General features: G+C 39.2%; 1 protein-coding gene across 4 annotated transcripts in view; it reads left to right on the top strand.

The window, feature by feature from the left end:
• Nucleotides 1–20152, top strand: part of ASPH (aspartate beta-hydroxylase) — a 175400-nt gene that overhangs the window by 72908 nt on the left and 82340 nt on the right. For all 4 annotated transcript variants that reach the window (XM_065902644.1, XM_065902643.1, XM_065902645.1 and 1 more), the window contains 5 exons: nucleotides 393–425; nucleotides 3863–3901; nucleotides 4453–4488; nucleotides 5751–5795; nucleotides 18877–18918. In XM_065902644.1, coding sequence (XP_065758716.1) covers nucleotides 393–425; nucleotides 3863–3901; nucleotides 4453–4488; nucleotides 5751–5795; nucleotides 18877–18918 — 195 coding nt within the window. The remainder of the gene's footprint in view (nucleotides 1–392; nucleotides 426–3862; nucleotides 3902–4452; nucleotides 4489–5750; nucleotides 5796–18876; nucleotides 18919–20152) is intronic.

Below are 20152 nucleotides of genomic sequence, written 5' to 3' on the forward strand. Positions count from 1 at the left end.
GCTTCTGGCTCTATGGTTGCAAATGCAATGCTTTTGATGGGTCAAAGAGCCTAATACAGGATTTTTTGCTTTGCATAGATTGTTCAAAAAGACTTTCAGGCTTTCATATTTCATCTCATCTGCCACCACCTCATAATAAAACAGGATATTAATTCCCAATGTTTCTTCTGCATGTCTTGCTTTATGCCAATTTGAGAAATTTTTATGAAAATAATTTACCTGTCCTTTCCTATCATTGTTTTTGGGCAGAGGCATTTCTCACTGATTGTGCGGTCATTAAATATTTAAAGAAGCAGAATTCTGTATTGGAGATTTAGTTGTGCTTTTTAGCTAAAATGACTAAAAAGTAATGACTGAAGTAATATTTATTTTGGTTTTATTCTTTTTTGCAGATGATGTCACCTACCGAGACTATGATGAACAAGGTTTGAAAATGTTTCTTAACGTTAAGCTACCTACTTGTTTTTAAAATCTACTTAGAGTTTGACTGTGAAGTATGGAGAGTGATACTTTTAGCTACAAATACCATAACTTAAAGCAGCCCAATTAATGGGTAGTTTTCAGAGTTTTCTTCAGGAGATGGTTTATCCATTCCAGTGGTTCTGCCATTGCTTTAGGAAGCAGTTACAAACTCTTCAGGAAAAATTAATCTCATTGCTTTATAGTTGTGGCTCTTTTTAAATTAAATATAAGTCCTATGCTTGAAGACTACTTTGAAGTGAAGTGAAGTGAAAGTTGCTCAGTCGTGTCTGACTCTTTGCAACCCCTGGACTGTATCCATGGAATTTTCTATGTCAGAATACTGAAGTGGGTAGCCTTTCCCTTCTCCAGAGGATCTTCCCAACCCAGAGATCGAACCCAAGTCTCCTGCATTGCAGATGGTTCTTTACCAGCTGAGCCACAAGGGAAGCCCAAGAATACTGGAGTGGGTAGCCTATCCCGTCTCCAGAGGATCTTTCTGACCTAGGAATCGAACCAGAGTCTCCTGCATTGCAGGAGGATTGTTTACCAACTGAACTATCAGGGAAGCGACGACTACTTTAGTCAGAGTTTAACTACTCTAGTTGCTTCTGCAAATTAATTTCATTAAATAAAGATGCCTGCTCTGTGGAGAAAGGTATGGGAGGACTCCATTCTGGGCTTAAAGCAGCATAGAGAAAATAGTTCTGGCATCAGATTCTGATTTAGGCAATTGCAGCTACTCTTGTTGCCCCAGCACTTCCCATGCTGTTTTCATTAAACTCCCTGAAGTAGGTTATATTTTCACTTCTCCCCAGATGAGAGAAGTGGGTTCGCAGAATGTAAGTAATTTTGCATGCGTTCATTTGACTAAGAAATGATAGAGCCAACAGTGGATCCTTCTTATTTCAATATCTTCAAAGATGACTCCATAGAAGGAAAGAAGCCATTTGAGAATAACTTTGTGTAAAACAAGAAGGTTGAAGAGATGTGTAGGTCTTGAGTTGGATATGGAGGACTTCCTATGTGCCAGATGATTTTAGGGCTTGATGCTCAAATATGAATACTATGAAGTCTCTACTTTAAAAAAAAATCTTGAGGTCGCATGTTAGCTGGTGAATTTCAAGTGAAGAAAAGTAGGAAGAGCTATGTGTAGGTCCAATACGCTAATTTATTAAACATGTGATTTTAAGATTTGAGCCTACCAAGATCACCATCCACAGGTCCTAATGGGATGTGAAGGATGCCATCAGAAGAATCCTAGAGTCTAGGGACTAATATTTTTTATAATAAATTAAATAACTTGGCCACTATGAATGCATTTAGGTTTTCTTTTCAATTTTGAATTTAAAGGAGAAAAGAGGAATTTGGAATTTAAAAATTGCATGCAGAGGTAGGATTTGAAATAGTGTTCTGATTTCTGCCAGTCATTACTGTGTTTTTCCAAATAAACTGGTAAGAACATGTTCCAAATGCAAATTGCAGACTAGATCTAGAGAATTTTAAAAAAGTATAAAATTAGATAAAATGCTAAATGAGATGTTGTGAAAGTAAAGATATTTTCATAGGCAGAATATTGTAATAAATATAATTTAAAATGTTAACAAGGTAAAAATATGACCTGAGGTGTCGGGAACCACATCCACTGTTGTGCTTATATGCCTGGTGGATGGAATGCTTTTTCCTAAGACAAATAGGACTGGAAAACGGCCTTGGGGCCAGAAGGTCATGAGCAGTCTGTCTGAGCAGGTAGAGCCTGCCGAGCCATCCAAGGGGAGACCTCAAATTAGCTAATGGATGGTATTTGGATCATAGAAGAGAAGTCTATTCCCAACTGAGTCTGAGAATCTTCTGAATATGCATCATGATTGAATCCAAAGACTTAAATAGTTTAAGAGTGGGGAGAGAGCTAGATGAGAGGAGGCGCTATGGCTGCACTCTGATGAAAGGCAACATTTAATGCCTGCTAAGAAAAAGGTGAAATGATGAAGATCGAGGAGAAAGGAGAGAATCAAAGGAGAGGATGGTTTCCCTGGAGTCCAAGGATGAAAGCATTTGTTAGGGAAGGAGCTGCCAGGAGATCTGGTTCAATAAAGGCAGGAAGTGTCCACTGGGTTAAATGAGGGCTCCTGGGTAGTCTTAGAGGAGTCTTTTCAGGGATGTGGTCAGCGCTGGAAGACAGACTGGAGTGGGTTGAGGAGAGGAAGTGAGAAGACAGCATATGCAAATGACTCTGAAGAAATTAGATTGTGAAATGGAGGAGAAAGAGGACAATGACAATCTTAATGGACGAGAATCTAAAAATATATATATATAATATATATACACTCTTAAACACACATATATATGTATAACTGGATGACTTTGCTATCCAGCTGAGCCATTGTAAATCACCTATACTTCAATAAAAAAGAAAAACATACAAAATAAATAAATGAATAAAATAAAAATGACAACAGCAACAAAAAGAAAGGGCTTGTTTGTTTTTCAGTTGATAGAAGAGCATATTAAAATGGGACACAGTCCAGGGTGACAGAGGGAGCAAGTATTCACTGTTCCTTTGTCTCCCAAACACCACCAGAAGGATAGAAAAGCATTATTAAAAACTGTCCTTTACTCTACCCAAGCACTGGGAATAATATCTAAAAGATAGTAAATGCTCGCTATTTTTCTTTATTAAATGATCAAGGGAAATACATTTGTAACTGTGCTAGGACTATAACACAGTTTGCTCTTAGGGTACGAGGACATTTGAGGCATTTTGGAAGATGGGAAAAGCAGGAATCAGGCTGACTAGGGAAGCTATGAACTAGCTGGACTCGAGGGGAGATGGTGGCAGAGACAAGAGCCTAAGCAGTGGAGCAGAGAGAGGTGAGCCCTGGGCTGTGGTTAAGGTAGTGGATTAAGACCTGTCCGCTGAACCCTCGTCTCAGGGGCGGGAGGCAGGGCCGTTTGCCCCAGGTGGAACATGTGAGCGTTGCTTACTCTGCGAAGTAGAGAATCTGCCAGGTCTGGGATCCAGAGTGAAGAGAGACAGAGCTGTGGGTAACTCAGAACCTCCACTACAGTCACAAAGGATGAAAGAGAAATTCAGCACCACCCGGGGATTAACAACGTACGGATGCTGTTAACAAGTGGTTGGGGAGGAACTTTAATTTTCCCCATTTTGCAAGAAGGAAACATATATCATTGTTCCTCTGGCTAAAAGCGGCTACTCTGCAATTTGAATCTAAGCCTGTTTCACCCCAGAACCAAACTCTTCCCCACGGTACTCTGTAAACTGCCATTTACTAGTAATGGAGTCGCAGAGGTTCAAGAATAAACTAGACTTTGAACTGTATGGCCGCTCTTGTGTTTTAACGAGATGCTGGGCTAAAGGAGTATTTTTTTCTGTATTTTGTAGTGTACGAGCCATTGCAAAATGAAGGGACAGAAAGTTCAGGTAAGGTATTGAGCTTCCTGCAAGTCAGCTCCCCTTGCGTTTGTTAAAACGAGTATAACTTGTGGAACAGAGGTAGATGTAGTCAGAAATACAAGACATTCTTAAGTCACTAAGGAATTGGATCATGTTGATATATTTATCCTGTTTATGGTGCAAGGTTTATGTCACCAGAGATAATGCCAACCTATTTTTATTTTTTTTTTTCCAACCTAATTTTAAAATCAATTGATTTTTAAGTATTTATTTATTTTTTGACTGCCCCAGGTCTTAGTTGTTGCATGCGGGATCTAGTTCCCTGACCAGGGTTTAAACCCTGGGCCCCACTGTGTTGGGAGCACAGAGCTTTAGACACTGGACCACTAAGGACATCCCCAGCCTATTGATGTGTTCTTTGGCTATAATTTAGAAATTAAAGTTGATATTCTAACAAATCTCTATATACGAATCCCCACTCTAAAAAAAGTCAAATTTAGGTCTCCAAACGAATATATTAATTTAAAGAACTTGTGAAAGTGAGTTAATGTAAGATGTGCTTAATTTTTTTTTTTTAGATAATGCTGTAGACAATTCAAACACAATTTTAGAAGGTAAGTTAATTTTATAGAAATCGGCTTACTTTTTATATTAAAGTTATATTCATTTCTTCAACCAGCATTTATCACCCACTATTTGCTGTCTTTCCAGTGCTCAGGGGCACGGAGGATGAGAGTGAATAAGAGAGTTAGAATTCTGTTTTCACTGGGGGCTGCACTCTAGTGACCAATGAGATGATAAAGTAAAGATTATGAGAAAGGCAGTGATGGAGATGAAATCAGGATTGTATAGTAGAAGGTATCATATTAGGGTGAGGAGAGCTGCCCTAAGTAGGAGGAGGTGGTGTCGTGAGAAGGAATTATCCATGGGCAGAAGCAGATTGAAAGTTGTGTCGTTTCAGTTGGAGAAAATAGGTATGATGCTTTTTTTTCCTTTTATCTAAAATATTTCCAACTGTTTTGAGCATTCTTACACGTAGAAGCAAATTAATGAAAGGAGAAAAATGATTAAAATTGCTGCATAAATGTTTTGAGTTTTAGAAAACGCTAATAAAATATTCTCTTTTTGACCAAAACCTGTTACACAAAATCTAAACAAAAAGAAAGATAACAATTTTATTTCTTGATAGTGTCTCAATTAAGGTACTTCCTGCCCACCGACTGTGTTGTTAGGGATGAAGATACTAACATGTGATGTAATTTTATAGAGCGAATCAGATCAATATATCATTATACCATTGGGTGTTGAGGCTTACAATTTCTTTAGTTGTAAGTCGGTTGATGTCTACAAAAAAAGACTAGATGTTATAATTCATATCCATATTTTTGGCTAGTTTTAGAATAGGTTACCTTGAGCATTATTTTTCAAAAACGAGTTTATTAAGGATAGTGATAACATTTTAAAGATTCTATTTGAAGTTAATTTTTTGTATTGTTAACAAGAAACAAGATGCTTTAAATATCTTTCAACAACTTTCCTATCGAGTCTGATGCAAAATTGTGGTGATAACTTGGGCTTTGCTTCATATCTCCTTTGCCAGACAGTAAGTTTTGAGGTTAGTCAGTTAGACAGATAATATTTTAAAGCCTGTGGTTCTGGACAGTTGAGAAATATACAAACTTTTACAAAGTTATAGCTCACTTTTCTTTATTGTGTTGGTACAAAAACCTAATGCTTTATGATAAATTGCGATCGAACCCCCAAAAGGTCTGTGAAAATAATCATGCCAACTTAAAGATTTATAGTCTTTAAACACTGGACAGCAATCTGTAGTGGAGTGTTTTTTATTTATTTTATTATTTAATAATTATTTCAGAGCTGCACATGCCTCCTGCAGAGGAACAGCAAGAAATTCCACCAGGTATGGCATTTCGTTATAAGTATTTCCTTTTTCTTTCTTGTTTAATTTAAAAGATGCTGTATGAAAAAAATTCTATGAAGAGTAGAATTCCTGAGAGAAGAGGATTAATTGTACCTATCCTAAATTTAAAAGGAAAATTTTGTGTGTTTAGGTCAGTTGAGCCAAAGTAATGGGGAATACGCATTAGACAGAGTGTTTATTGGTTGAGCTAGAATTTGAGGAGTGTTCATGATCAAAACACTGTATGATTTTTGCTATCATAGATGGTGATAGTAGTAATAGTTAGGTTGGGGTTTTTTCCCTTGTTTTGATTGACAGGCTATCTGGTGGAGGATGTGGAGTCAGACTTGCCTTCAAGTGAAAATTGAACAGTGCATAAATTAGTGACATTGGTCCTCTCCCGCTGCCCTGCACTGCCCATCTTCCCTAAAAGCATCCTTGCACCCCACATGGTCCAGGCTCTCTGGGACTTGTGAGTGAGTGCTCTGGAGTCCTTCCTGCCAGCCCACTGTGTTACATCCATCACCCTGCTTTTCCTTCCCTTCCCCAACACGTCCTCTCATCATCATCAAGTTTAAAGAATGGGGACCGCATTTCAGTCAAAGCCTGTGCTTTCAGATGACTTTTAGAGAAGACATTAACTCTTCCTGTAATCAGAAATGAACATATAAACCTCTTATTCTCTAAGTGGGGACAAATATTTTATTAAGTGAGGATTCTCCAGCATCTCTTTCTCAAATGTATTTCCTCTTGTTTCTGTCTTTTATTTCCATTTATTTTTTGTTTCCATGTTACTTACTGGTTCCATTTTTACTCATATTTTTCATCTTATGCTTAATGTGAATTTTGTAGCGATGATGTGCATTAGAAGTATTGACTTTGGTAGAAATAATTGTGCCTGCCAAAATTTGTCGAAATACTCAATTTCAAGGGGAAAAAGCCTTTTCTAATTAAGGACTATTTTTAGTTATACCGCAGCTCATATTTACTTATTTAATGATTGGGTAGTTCTAAGTTTTGATAGTTGTACATTGTACATTTATAGTATGTGTGAATACTGAAGGAACTGCGTTGTTGGCATTGTAACATGAATGAGAAACAAAATCCATGGAGAAGTTGATCTTTTACATGATAACTTCTGGGCGTCTGTGTGTTTTGTGTTTAGGAAAGATGCACAGAGTCAGGAAGGTTGATGTTTCGTCCTGCGTTTGTAATTTCCTCCGTGTTACTGAGCAGGACGTCACAGTGCGCCTTGCATGCAACCTGAGAATGCAGAGCAGGTTACTGAATTTGCACTTTGATTACTCTCCATTCCTTTAAAGAAAGTTGTTTTGTAAGTTTTCCTAAAAATAACGAGTGTCTACAACACCTTTTTCTAGTTATAGTTGATATTTTTTAATATCGACCTGACTTTAATGAAGGTATGAAATATAATATTATTTTCTCACCAAAAATCTCTGTGCTTCTGTTTTGGTGTTTTATAAATGAGCCCCCAAATTTCCTTGAAACATCACTATAAAATACTAAGGGAGTGGTTGCAGGGGTGAGGGGGCTGCGGACTGGAATAAGGTGCTTTTTTTGATGAGATATTTAACAGCCGAAGCAAATGAAAATGAAGATTTGATTCATATTCATCCTTTCTGGCACATAATGAGATCCCAGTGAATGGTGGCTGTGGCTGTTACTATTTACTAATTAATTAGGTTGCTATTGGGGCTTCCCTGGTGGCTCAGCCGGTAAAGAATCTGCCTGCAATACAGGAAACCGGGGTTCGACCCCTGGGTTGGGGAGATCCCCTGGAGAAGGGAAAGGCTACCCACTCCAGTATTCTGGCTTGGAGAATTCCATGGACTGAATAGCTCATGGGGTCGCAAAGAGTCAGACACGACTGAGCGACTTTCACTTTCACTTTAGGTTGATATTTGAGGTGGATCAAGAGAAGCTGAATTCTGACAGACCTGCTGCAGGAGTTGTCACTTGTCCTTTGGTGTCATAAAAATTTGAGTGATGCACTGCATACTATAGTTTGTCCTTTACCAAAGAGGATGTGAGGCGGAGAGTTGGCAATAGTTACCTGTAATGATTGTACTGGGTTTGCTTATTTCCTGTTATTTTCTTAGTCTTACTTTATGTTGCATCGTTTAATTATTCAATCTTATGAAAGAATAATATTCATGAATTAGTTGCTATTTTGTACAGTGAGTAGACTGCTTTTGCAATATTGTTGAATGACATATGTGATGCAGAAACTGTGGCAACAATTGTTGTGGGGCCCGTTTCCTTACTACCTTTTAATCTTTAAAATTCTTTAATCAGTGGAAAACTCAGATTGAGGCTCTCTGCACAATGCTGGATATCAGTTCACTTTTTCCTAGCCCTCAGAATCCAATTGATGATTACAATGCCTTCTCTGATCTTCTAAGACTAGGTTACGCAGTCTTCATAGAGCAAATTAAATTTCATAATAATATTGTTGGGATAATCCCAGGGGGCAAGAACTGTCTTGATATTCCATTATATCCGGCTGCCCACCAGGGGATGGAGAGTGCTGACTTTGGTTAAACATCATGTGTGCCGTGCAATTCTTGACACACATATGAATTAACTCCCTTAGTGTTTCCAGTGGCCCCAGATGGGAAATGCTCATATCTCCATTTTACAGATAAGAAAACTGAGGCATAGCAAGGCAGAGGAAACTGCCTGAAATCACAGAGCTGATAAACGCTAGAACTGAGTTTGATTCTTGTGTTCTGGCTCTAAGAGTTCACACTCTCAGCTTCTGTGCTCTAGAGGATTTCATGGAAATGAAGACCTAAAAACAGATGAGTTCTGAGAGCTGTTTTTGTGTGGTAGAGATGGTGTATCCTTAGGCATCTTTGTCTTAATATGCATTAGCCTTTCACTTAAGACTCAGAAATGTTGAAGGTTAATTATGATTCATTGTGGAAAAGTAAGCTGTCCAATAGCTTAAAATTTTCCATCTTTTGTTTATGTTTATAAATTCATAAGTGCTTTGCTGGCATCTTTTTGGAAAGGAAGTAAAAAGTCAATCCGAAAAATTGATCATGCTCATGTTAGAAGTCAGTCATTTTTAATATCACATTTTAAAAAAAAATTGATTTTGGAACCTCTGCTCCCTTAGTGGGTTTTCACCTTGTCCTCAAAGTCATATTTTTACTTGATATGACACAGCCTATTTCTGGCAATCTGACGGCATAACTACACATAGCATGGGGACTTCCATGGTGGTCCAGTGCTTAAGACTTCGCCTTCCAATGCAGGGGGTGTGGTTTTGATACCTGGTTGGGGAGCTAAGATCTCACATACATCAGAGTCAAAAAACCAGAATATAAAACAAAAACAATATTGTAACAAAATTCAATAAAGACTTTAAAAATGATCCACATAAAGAAAAAAAATTAAAAAAAAAAACTATACATAGCACAAATTGAATGACTTATGAACAGATCACTTAGGAAATTCACCAGCATAATATTCCCTGCCATACAATACTTTAAGACCATTTGACTAATTAGTTCCTTTAACAATTTTTCTGTCATGCCATGGAAAAGACCCTAATGCTGGAAAAGATGGAGGGCAGGAGGAGAAGGGGGCAACAGAGGATGAAATGGTTGGATAGCAATACCGACTCAATGGATATGAGTTTGAGCAAATTCTGGGAGATGGTGAAGGACAGGGAAGCCTGACGTGCTGCAGTCCATGAGACCGCAATGAGTCAGACACAGCTGCATAACTGAGCAACAACAATGCCAGGAAAAATGTTTATGTTATGTTTTGTGATGATAACCATGCTATCTGAAATGAAGATATGTGAACACCAATGTTTCTGGCTGAGTCTGCTGCTCTTTTCTCTCTGAAGATGGAGATGACATTTGTAACTCATCCACATTTGAATGTTCTCTCAGGCGGGCTGATTTCACTGTTGCCTCTGTCCAGAGCTGTCACTCATGCCCCCCTTGTCATCAAGCGTTTTCTAATTGGATCAATAAGACCCATGACCAGCTTTAGGCTGGCAGCTCTAGAGGTCTTAACTTATGGTAATAAGAGCCTAATATGCATATTATTGTTAGTGATTTAATCTTTTATTTATTCAAGAAATATATATTAAACAGCTCTTATGGTACAGGCTCAGGCCTTCCAGGTGACTCAGTGGGTAAAGAATCCATCTACCTGTGACACAGAAGACTTAGGTTCAATCTCCTGGTTGGGAAGATCACCTGGGGGAGGGCATGGCAACCCACTCCAGTATTCTTGCCTGGAGAATCTCCATGGACAGCGGAGTCTGGCAGGCTACAGTCCATAGGGTCACAGAAGAATTGGACATGACTAAATCACGCACACCTGCATGCATGATACAGCTCTGCCCCAAACACACAGTGAACAATGCAGTCCCTGTCTGGTGTCCATTCACAGACCTGTGGGTGTGCCGCTGAGGACAACAACCAATATGGCATCATTAACCAGCACCCAGGTGAGGGGGAACCAAGCCAGCTATGGGGGCTGGGGAGCAGAGCAGGAGGTCATGCTGGAGCTGAGCCTGGAGGAGCTGCTCAAAGTGAAGGAGCCGGCATGTCGGGGGGAGAGGGCACAAGTGCTTGAGGCGCGGAGACCAAGGCGGTGTGCCGTGTACCGGCTAAGAAGACATAGTGGACAGGCAGGCAGCATTTCTCGGAGTGTCCCATAAGTGATGTTTGAGAATTTGAATGTGGGCCTAGGGCTTCCCTGGTGACAGTAAAGAATCTGCCTGCAATGCAGGATACCCAAGTTCAGTCCCTGGGTCGGGAAGACCCCCTGGAGAAAGGAATGACTACCCACTCCAGTATTCTTGCCTGGAGAATTCCATGGATAGAGGAGCCTGGCAGGCTACAGTCCATGGGGTTGCAAAGAGTCGGACATGACTCTTTGCATGCTCAGTCCCCTACTGAGCAACTTTCACTAAGAATTCAAGGAAGTTGCTGAAAAACTTCAAGCATAGGAGTTGCATGATCTGATCCATGTTTGAATGGAGCAGTCCCATGAGGAGGTAGAGACCAGTCAGGGGGCAGGTATGTTCATCTAAGTGCAAGTGGTGGGAGCTGGGAATAGTGGCAGAGGTGCAGAGCAGGATGGACTCAAGGACCTTGGGGGTGCAGGTGATTTGGTGGGAGGTGGGCTGGTTAAGGGGAAAGAGTCTAGCTTGATTCCTTTGCTTCTGGCTTGCATGGATGAATGGTGGAACTTTAGTGGAGATAAGGAAGGTGGAAGGAACAGAGAGGTGCAGAGATGACTGGCCTCTGGAGGTGTTGGGTTTGCAACTTGGGCAACTGCTACTTCTGGGTGGAAACCTGATTCAGATACTTCGGGGCATAGATTTGAGTTGTTCAAAATCGTAATTAAGCTTTTAGTCTATTTGCCTTTTTATCAGTACTCATTTGTACTTTAAACAAGTTCCCATAGTCTCCAGGATTTTTGATTGCACTGGTTATAGAAATACATATTCCTTACAGTCCAGCTAATGTTTAAATTCTAAGAGAACTTTTCTTTTTAACTCTTTCTGGTGTGGTGTAATTTATACACAGGGAAGTACTCACCTGATGATATGGTTTGATGAACTTATACATGTCATATATTCTTGTACCCACAACACAGAGTTCTTCCAGCCCCTGGAAAATCTTTCCCTCTTCTGCCCTCAGTAACAACCCCACCAAAGATGACTACTGTTCCAACTGTGTCATCATAGATGGATTTGCCTGCCTTTGAATTTGATTAAACAGAACTAGAAGTCAACACATGCAAATATATATACACTTTCTTGGTGACTGGTTTCCATTGCTCACCATCATGGCTGTTTCATCCACATTGCTATGTAGAGCCATTGGTTTTATTATTATTATTGACTGTAAATGTATTCCATTTAAAAATTCCATCCCACATTGACGGCTAGTGAATGTTTCTAGTTTTGGTCTATTATGAAGAAATTTGCCATGAACATTCTTACACATTATACATGTCTTGGGGGAAATATTCATTTCTGTTGGATATATAAAATATACATATAATTTCCAGTTGCTTCTCATTAGCATCAAATAATTCTGCTTATATAAAAATTTCTGTTTATACATACATGCACATGTGTAGATAAATAGATAGGGAAGGAAGGAGGGAGGGAAAGAGGGCCTGTAATACAGTTTTAGAAATAACATCAAAATTTGCTTGGATCTTCATGTTCACAAGCTCCTTTTTAACTTTAATCGTAACATAGATCACAACATAATCATAACATAGCTGTAATAGTAACATAAATTTGATACTAAAGTTTGGAATAAGAAAATGTTTGTTGAAAGTTGGAATGAATTTTACTTCTTTAAAATAGTATATACTTTTTTTATCAACCACTTATATCATCCATAACATGAAAAATTGATATAAGATTATAAGTGATGCATTTTAACTGCAGCTTACAGTATCTTGTTGCTGCTTAAAAAATCCTCCTTATATTCGTGTTTCAAATACCATACTAGATTCTTCCCCCTCTGTTGCATTTCTTTTTAATACGGTGAGAACATTGACGGGAGAAAGAAATTGAATGTATTTCTCCAAAGACTGACATTCTTAAATTCAACTGTAATTCTCAGATGCTTTAAAGAACCTCAGGTTTTTATCAGCTTTGCAAGTAACCCTCCCAAGAACTACTCTTAAGTAGTGAGTCATCCTGTTACCCAGTTGCCATTAAAAACAACAATACAAAGAAAAAGAAAACATTTACTTTCCATTGGTGGTTTTTTATAAGTAGAGTAAAAATGAAGCAGTTTCGCAATCTGTGTCTAGTTGGTCCTTTAATTTAGATTTCCCCTTATTTTTGCAGATACTTAAAGCTTCAGAAAGACTGCCCCTACTACCTACCACAAGAGGACCAGCTTAACCATACGCTCCAAAAGATGGCTGGGATAGATCTTGTGAAGTAATTTCTGAGCAGACCAAGATCTTTGGGAATGAACACTAAAGATGTTTTGAATGAACTGTAGCCCACTGGCATTTTAGTGTTTTTCTTTTTTTTTTAAGAAACAAAAATCACACGTATTGTTACATTCCTGCATGCCCTTTTCTGATAGCCTTAGTGGGTCCACTGGATTTTTCTTTTCCCTTTTGTGATGCAGCTTCTAGTCTTACCTGCATATATGTGTTTTTCAGATAGTAATTAATAATCATTGACGAGATAGCAGCACTTGTCATGGCAGGGTTTTAATATATCTTATCCGTAATTAACACTATGTCAGCTGACTTGTATACACTGTGTGAAACATGAATTAAAGCCACTAAGAGTGCCTTGTCTTAGGGCTCTGAAAAACACTGATGGGATCATCATTAGCTGTGAAGATTTGAGTTGTATATATCTGCACTGATACCTTTATTAAAAAAAAATTGCTATATTAGCTTCGAGTATTCAGGGTAAAACTCAACATTTGAGATTCCTGCAGCTTTTAGCTTGTTAATTAGAAAAAATTTAATATTTAAAAAAAGGTTTAAATTATCGTGGGTAATTTATTTTTCAGAAAAAAGGGGAGAAATTAAAATTCTTGTTAGAATGTAGAGGAAAGGAACAGCCTATTATATCATGCAAAAACACTTTTCAGCACACTGGGGTGATTGTAGAATAGCTGTAGTCCTGTCCATATTTGTTTAAATCTTAGAAAATAGCAGTTAGTGGTGCCTAACGTAAAGGTTGTTCTGCCTTTGGCTGGTAAAGTAACCTGTACAACACTGATTCCTGCTCCGTGGATCAAGTAGACTTTGCCTCTGGCTGAGTGAAGCAGGGTTTGTGAAAAGTGCTCAGAAACCAGAAGTTCCCTGTGCTTTCATAGCCTTTGAGGCTTTTCCTTTCCACGCTGGAGACAGTCTTCTGTTTTAATGTGGCTAGTGTGTGGCTCAGAAATGGTTGCTGTGATGAAAATGCTCATTTGTTAGGAAAAAGAGGTAGCTACACTCTCATTTTGAAAGGGCCATGAGCTATTAAAAAAAGAAAAAAAAAAAAACCTAAGATGTGGTTTTATTTACATGTCAGGGGAGCTCTTGATCACGTTCACATTGTTTTAAGATAAAGCGACATTTTTTTTTCCTGCTTTTAGGGTTAAAATCAAAGAGATTTTATATTTTTATCATTAGAGATCACTACAGTGTAGTAAGGTATGCTGAACCGTAGTGTTAGTGAAACCCAAAGTAATACATTAGTAAAAGAGCAATAATTTTCTGAAGCTGTGATCTGGGTAATACAGAGTTGCTACTCAAAAATCTAATAAAGCTCTTACTTCGTATTGCGAATTATAGAACACTACTTTTTAATAAAGCCATATTTTTTTAGAGAAACAGGAGTGACATAGAACTGATAAATGCATAAGATAAATTTCGCTGGGTTTTTGTATATAATCATCTCTAGAACTCTGGACACTGAGGATTCATTATGCCGTGGTCATATTCAGATACTTTCTAATTCCAAATATCTTGATGGATGAGCCTTGTCTTTACAAATATATGCCAAGCTGAGAAACATCAATGGATTTTCTAAAAATAATGTAAACGTCTTCTGTTTAATGTTATTTGAGTGCAATAAAATGCAGAATTCTTCTTCTCTGTATTGTCATTATTTTAGAGTATATTTTTTTTGTTTCATTCCATAACATCGGTTCATTTTATATTTTCCAATATTTCAGGGTATTCTAGCACTTTTGGTGACTAAAATCACAAAGGAGTACCTTCAACCTCTTTCTTTCCCTATGTCTAGTAGGTAATGTTTATTTTGTTTAATATTTACTACGATGCTACACTTTGAGGGGCAGAATTCAGATGAAACAGTCCCTGCATCATGCTGTGTAGGCTTTTGTCCGGCACCTAGAAGTTCTGACAAGTCCCTAGCAAAAGGTCACATTCATTTACACCCTCTGGTCCTCCATGACGATCACTCGGTGAGGATTAGCCTTCAGCCTGGTTGAGAGAACGCGGAGTTTGAGCGACTGGAAGCGTAGCAAAGGGGAGAGAAGATTCTCTTCTATCTTCATTCTCTGGGCAGTGAAGGAGAATAAGACACAAATGGACGAAGCTTCTGGGGTTCTAGAAAGTGTTGTTTTTTCCTCCAAGGTGCTCAGAAGAAACAGAAAAAACCTTTAAGGTTAAGCAGGCCCGTTTTGCTGCACGGGCGATGCTAAGTGCTGAGTTAGGCTGTCGAGGCTCCAGGCACCTGGGTGTTACTCCTGTGCTTGCAGATGAAGAGACTGAGGGTCAGAGAGGCTGCAGTGCCTGCCAATCAAGGTCATTCACAGCCTAGAGTCTAGAGCGTACAGGCGGGTCCCTAGTGGAAGGTGGGAACAACTAGAGGGCAACCAAGGGCAAGCAGAGGGCAGTCAGGTCACGGAGGAGTACGAACCCAGGTGATGTCGTGATAGCATCTGACTGGGGACGTACTAGTGGACAGGGAGGACAGGGACCTTGTGACTTAGACAGGACCCAGTCAGGAGAGGCAGAGCCCCAGGGCTGGGTCTTGGAGCAGGGACAACAGATGCCAGTGTGACTGGGAGCTCGGGACACACAGACCTGGATGCAAATTAGCTTTGCCCACAAGAATTGGCCAGTAGGCACATTAGCACAGCAGCTGGAATGATAGGGTTCAAAATAATTGAATATACAAAAATGATTTTTTTCTTAATGGTTGTATGACAGTTTTTAAAAGGTGACGATCCTATTCTCTTTAGTAAGGTTTTCTTTAATAAAATAGTGTTGAGAAAGTTAGCACCATTACAAGATGTGTAGTTTCTGTTTCTTTGGGTTATGTGTCTATTCACTAAATCTGAGTTACTGCTAAGCTTGTACTTCTGTCATTTTCTGGGTTGGACTGATCGTAGTGTATGAACTGCCCACTATTGGAATATGTGGAGTGTAGTATTGTAGAGTGTGGCCTTCTGAATAGTTCTTACTTGTTCTGCAACCCTTGGCAATATTCCGTAGCCTCTTTCAGCCATTTTTCTTATCTATGGAATTAAAACTGCCTTTCAGAGTTAAATGGGACAATCTGCATTAAGGGTTGAGAACAACGCCTGGAAGTTAGTTAAGCGTTATCAATCATTTTCCTTTTTGGCACATTGAGGGCCATATGAGTTTTCCCTGGGAAGCCCCAGGTACAAGGACTAAAGACTAGCAAAGTCACACTCTATTATATTATGCAGAATGCTAGTGAGGTAAGCTGAAGCTCTTTGAAAACTTTACCTAAGCTGAATTTAAGCACTGAAAACCCCGGAGGTGAAAATCTCCTACTCTGTGTATTTTCCACACCCAAGCTCCTGTCTCACATCTCAACTTGCTGAAGCAGTGGGATCAGAAGGGAACAGAACCTGGGGCCTTTGCCCCTGGGTTGGACGATCTGGGCTAGGCCTTCTTAGTTCAGCCTCTTGTCATCCTAGGTAACTTCAGTACAGGAGGAAAAAAGATGGTGACCCTGGTCCTGGGAGCATACCTGGCCAGGGGCCTCCCACACCTATTTAAACGGTAATCAGTTCTGAATTTCCCCAGTGAAAAGAAAGATGACCAGTTCAATCCACTCTTCCTTCCTTGGTTTCCCTGGGGGCAGGAAGATTTGTGGACAGCTCTAAAATCGTCTTCATGACCAGCACCCAACAGTTTTCTATAGTCAACTGAGAAACTTGCATTTTATGCTTGATTTGTCTAAATTACACTAGCCATATGCCAGGTAACATTACTGGAGTGGGGGATACTCCCAGCCTTCCTGCACGCATCGCTGGTGCCCCAGAAAGAGAGATCCTCGGAAATTGAGATTTTTGAAACTTCTCCTCTATCCTGTATCCCTGATACAAGAGTTTGTTGTTCAGTCACACCCGACTCTGCCACCTCATGGACTGCAGCGCGTCAAGCTTCCCTGTCCTTCACTATCTCCCGGAGCTTACTCAAACTCGAGAGCATCCTACTAAATGATGCACTGCCTAACCTTATGATGGTGGTGGTTTTGTCACTGCGTCATGTCTGACTCTTTCAGCCCCATGGACTGTAGCCCACCAGGATTCTCCTCCTCCATGGGATTTCCCAGGCAAGAATACTGGAGTGGCTTGCTATTTCCTTCCCCAGGGGCTCTTCCAGACCCAGGGATCGAACCCAGGTCTCCTGCATTGCAGGCGGATTCTTTACTGAGCCACCAGGGAAGCCCTTTATGACAAGGGTACAGTTAATAAGATCAAAAATTCTAGAATGTTCAACAGAGATTAGGAAGTCTATTTTATATCCTTGTGCCTCCTGAAGCACTGACCAGGAAATGTGTGGCAGCCAACATTCTTTTTTTTTTTTTTGAAGATTTTGTTGATGTGGACCATTTTTTAAAAGCATTTATTGAATTTGCTGCAGTATTGATTCTGTTTAATGTTACTTTATGGTTTTTTGACTGCGAGGAGGGTGTGGGATCTTAGCTCGCCCACCAGGGATCAAACCCGCACTTCCTGCACTGGAAGGTGAAGTCTTAACCACTGGATCGCCAGGGAAGTTTCCCAGCCAACTTTTTAAAACCCTCACTTTGCAAAAGTCAAGACCTGCACTTTTTCTTCCCTTTGTTTCCCTTTCAACAAAATTAGAGACTGGCATGGGGAAAAGAATGTCTATTTTGGAGTCAGATACACCACTGACCTTGATGACTTAGACCCTCTATGTTGTCAAGCTTCAGCCTCCTCCTCTGCATGAAGAAGGAGATTGCAGAGGGTGGTTGTTGTTTAGTTGCTCAGTCCTGTCTGACTCTTGTGACCCCACAGACTGTAGCCCGCCAGGTTCCTCTGTCCATGGGATTTCTTGGGCAAGAATACTGGAGTGGGTTACCATTTCTTTCCCCATCTGCAGAGGATGTTAGGAGGCAAAAGATGTGCCTTGTGCTTGGCACCAAGCCTGGCATGCTTTTGAGTCAGTTTGCTTTCTCTCCCCTGGGGATCTCAAAGGAGAAACACTTGACTGATAAAAAATCCTCTCCTTGTATCAGGAGCCTCAGATTTATCTCTTGCCTCCAAAAATTGAAGCATTTTATATGAATGAATGTGGGAAGCTGGGGATCAAGAAATTGAATGATGTTGCCTGCACCCCTGAACCCAACCTGCACGGCACCCACACCCTCTTGCGTTCTACTCTAAGGAAAGGATGGAATCTGATTTTTTTTAATCAGACTGCCAAGCTCTGTGCCATCTCCACTGCAACTCACCTGTACACATGTGTACCTAGAAATTCTCAAAGACTAGGTAAATACCTACTGGGACTGAAATTGACTGGTTTACCTCTAACTGCTATGTCACACCTGGGCTCAGTGTGGGCACCCCCGTGGGTCACCTGTGGATGTAGGAAGTCCTTGAGGAGTCAGGTTAGTGTTCTCAGTAGGATGGCCTGCTACAATCCTTTCAAGCACACAGTCCCTGTTATAAAGCAGTGTATGGGTTTAAGAGACAATAAAGCTATTGGATCAGCTTTGAGTGAGTCTTCTCTGGACTCAGTTTGTACCCACAGAGGCGCTTATTATTGGTGGAGGTGGCTCCCATCACCCCTTATGTAGACCAGGAACACTCAGCCTGGCACCCAAAACCTGCTAACTGCTTGGTGACTTTTATAAGGAATTCAAATTCTTAATATTTTATAATAAATTACATGTGTGAAGAATTTAGGATTTAGGAAAATTGAATTGTTAACCCAGAATTTTTTTAATTGAAGTATAATTAATTTATAATATTGTGTTAGTTTCAATGATTCAGTGGTGTAATTATTTACATATATCACAAAGTGATGCTGTCATGTATATATACTCAGTCATATATATATATATATATATATAATTATTTTCTATTGTACATTATTACAAGATACTGAATATAGTTCCCTGCGCTATACAGTAGATCCTTGTTGTTTATCTATTTTATATATAATAGCGTGTATCTCTTAATCCCAGAAATATTGTGAATTGAACTCACATTTGAACTCATTTAAAGATAGTCCTATAATTTGAGATTTTGAATTGTAACTCTCACAATACTTGCTTTGTTTTGTCTTTACCTTTCAGAAGCAAATAAGAAAGCAGACGAGCCAGAAAAAAAAGGAAAAGGTAAGATTGTTAAAATCAACAGCCTTTCAAATACACATAAGGAGAAGTTATACTATCCGTGAATAATGGGATCTTATTTTCTACACTAGCCAAAATACATTGCCAGTGTGTTTATTATTTCAGTGGTTTTACCAACAGACATTAATATTCTACATAAACATTAAGAGCTAAGGCTCTGGAAAGACATTAGCGCCTAACGCTCGTTTTGCTGTTCACTCTGTATACATCCTGAGAATTACCCAACCTCTGTGCTTCAGTTTCCTCTTCTGTGATATGGGAATAATGAGAACAGTACCAGCTTCCAGAAACCATAAAACTGTTGCTTCCACGATAGTAATTAAGAGAAAACATATGTAAAGTGCTTAAAGCAGTGTCTAGCACAGGGAAAGCGCAAAGGAAATGTTAATTATTACTGTCACCTTTGTTGACAACTGTTCTAAGTACAAAGATTATTCGAATATGTTCTTTTTTCATGGGACTTTGAGCTGTTTGAAAGAAAGTCATGCAAATATTTACATCTATAAAGAAAATATCATCTCTGCCTTCCAAGAGCTTATTATAGAGGCATTCTAATAAATTTAAGGAACCAGTGGAATTCTAATTCAAAGTTCACAAAGGTTGCTAAACATAGAGTGAGGAGCTATTTTTTAAAGTTAAATTTATAAACATTATATGGATGGTCACAGAGTAGCAGTTATATTTTTAGTATCATTTGAATGGTAAAATCATCAATGATTAAACATTGTTGGAGTTTCAGGAATGGCTTTAACTTGTAGTGATAAAAGCAGTGTTTACTTTTAAAAGATACAGTTCATGTAAGAGCCAAGATCTTACTTACTCAATAGGTAAACAGTACCTAACTATATGGAGTTGCTGGCTTTTGGCCATAATTTCATAGCCCTTAGGCATTTATTTAGCTCAAGAATTTTTTTCCTGACTGGTTGTTTTTAATTTTTTATTAAAGTAATACACAGATCTAAGTTTTAAATTAAAATATAGTTTATTTACAATGTGTTCATTTCTGCTGTACGGCAAAGTGATTCAATTATACATATATATGCATTGCTTTTTAAAAAAATATTCTTTTCCATTATGGTTTATCATAGGTTATTGAATATAGTTCTTTGTGCTACACAGTTAGTACCTTATTGTTTATCCATTCTACTTATAAAAACTTACACCTACTAACCACAGCCTCTCACTCCATCCCTCCCCCAGCCCACTTCCCCTTGGC

This window comes from Muntiacus reevesi, chromosome 12, assembly GCF_963930625.1.
Source record: "Muntiacus reevesi chromosome 12, mMunRee1.1, whole genome shotgun sequence".
In the NCBI taxonomy this organism is placed as follows: Eukaryota; Metazoa; Chordata; class Mammalia; order Artiodactyla; family Cervidae; genus Muntiacus; species Muntiacus reevesi.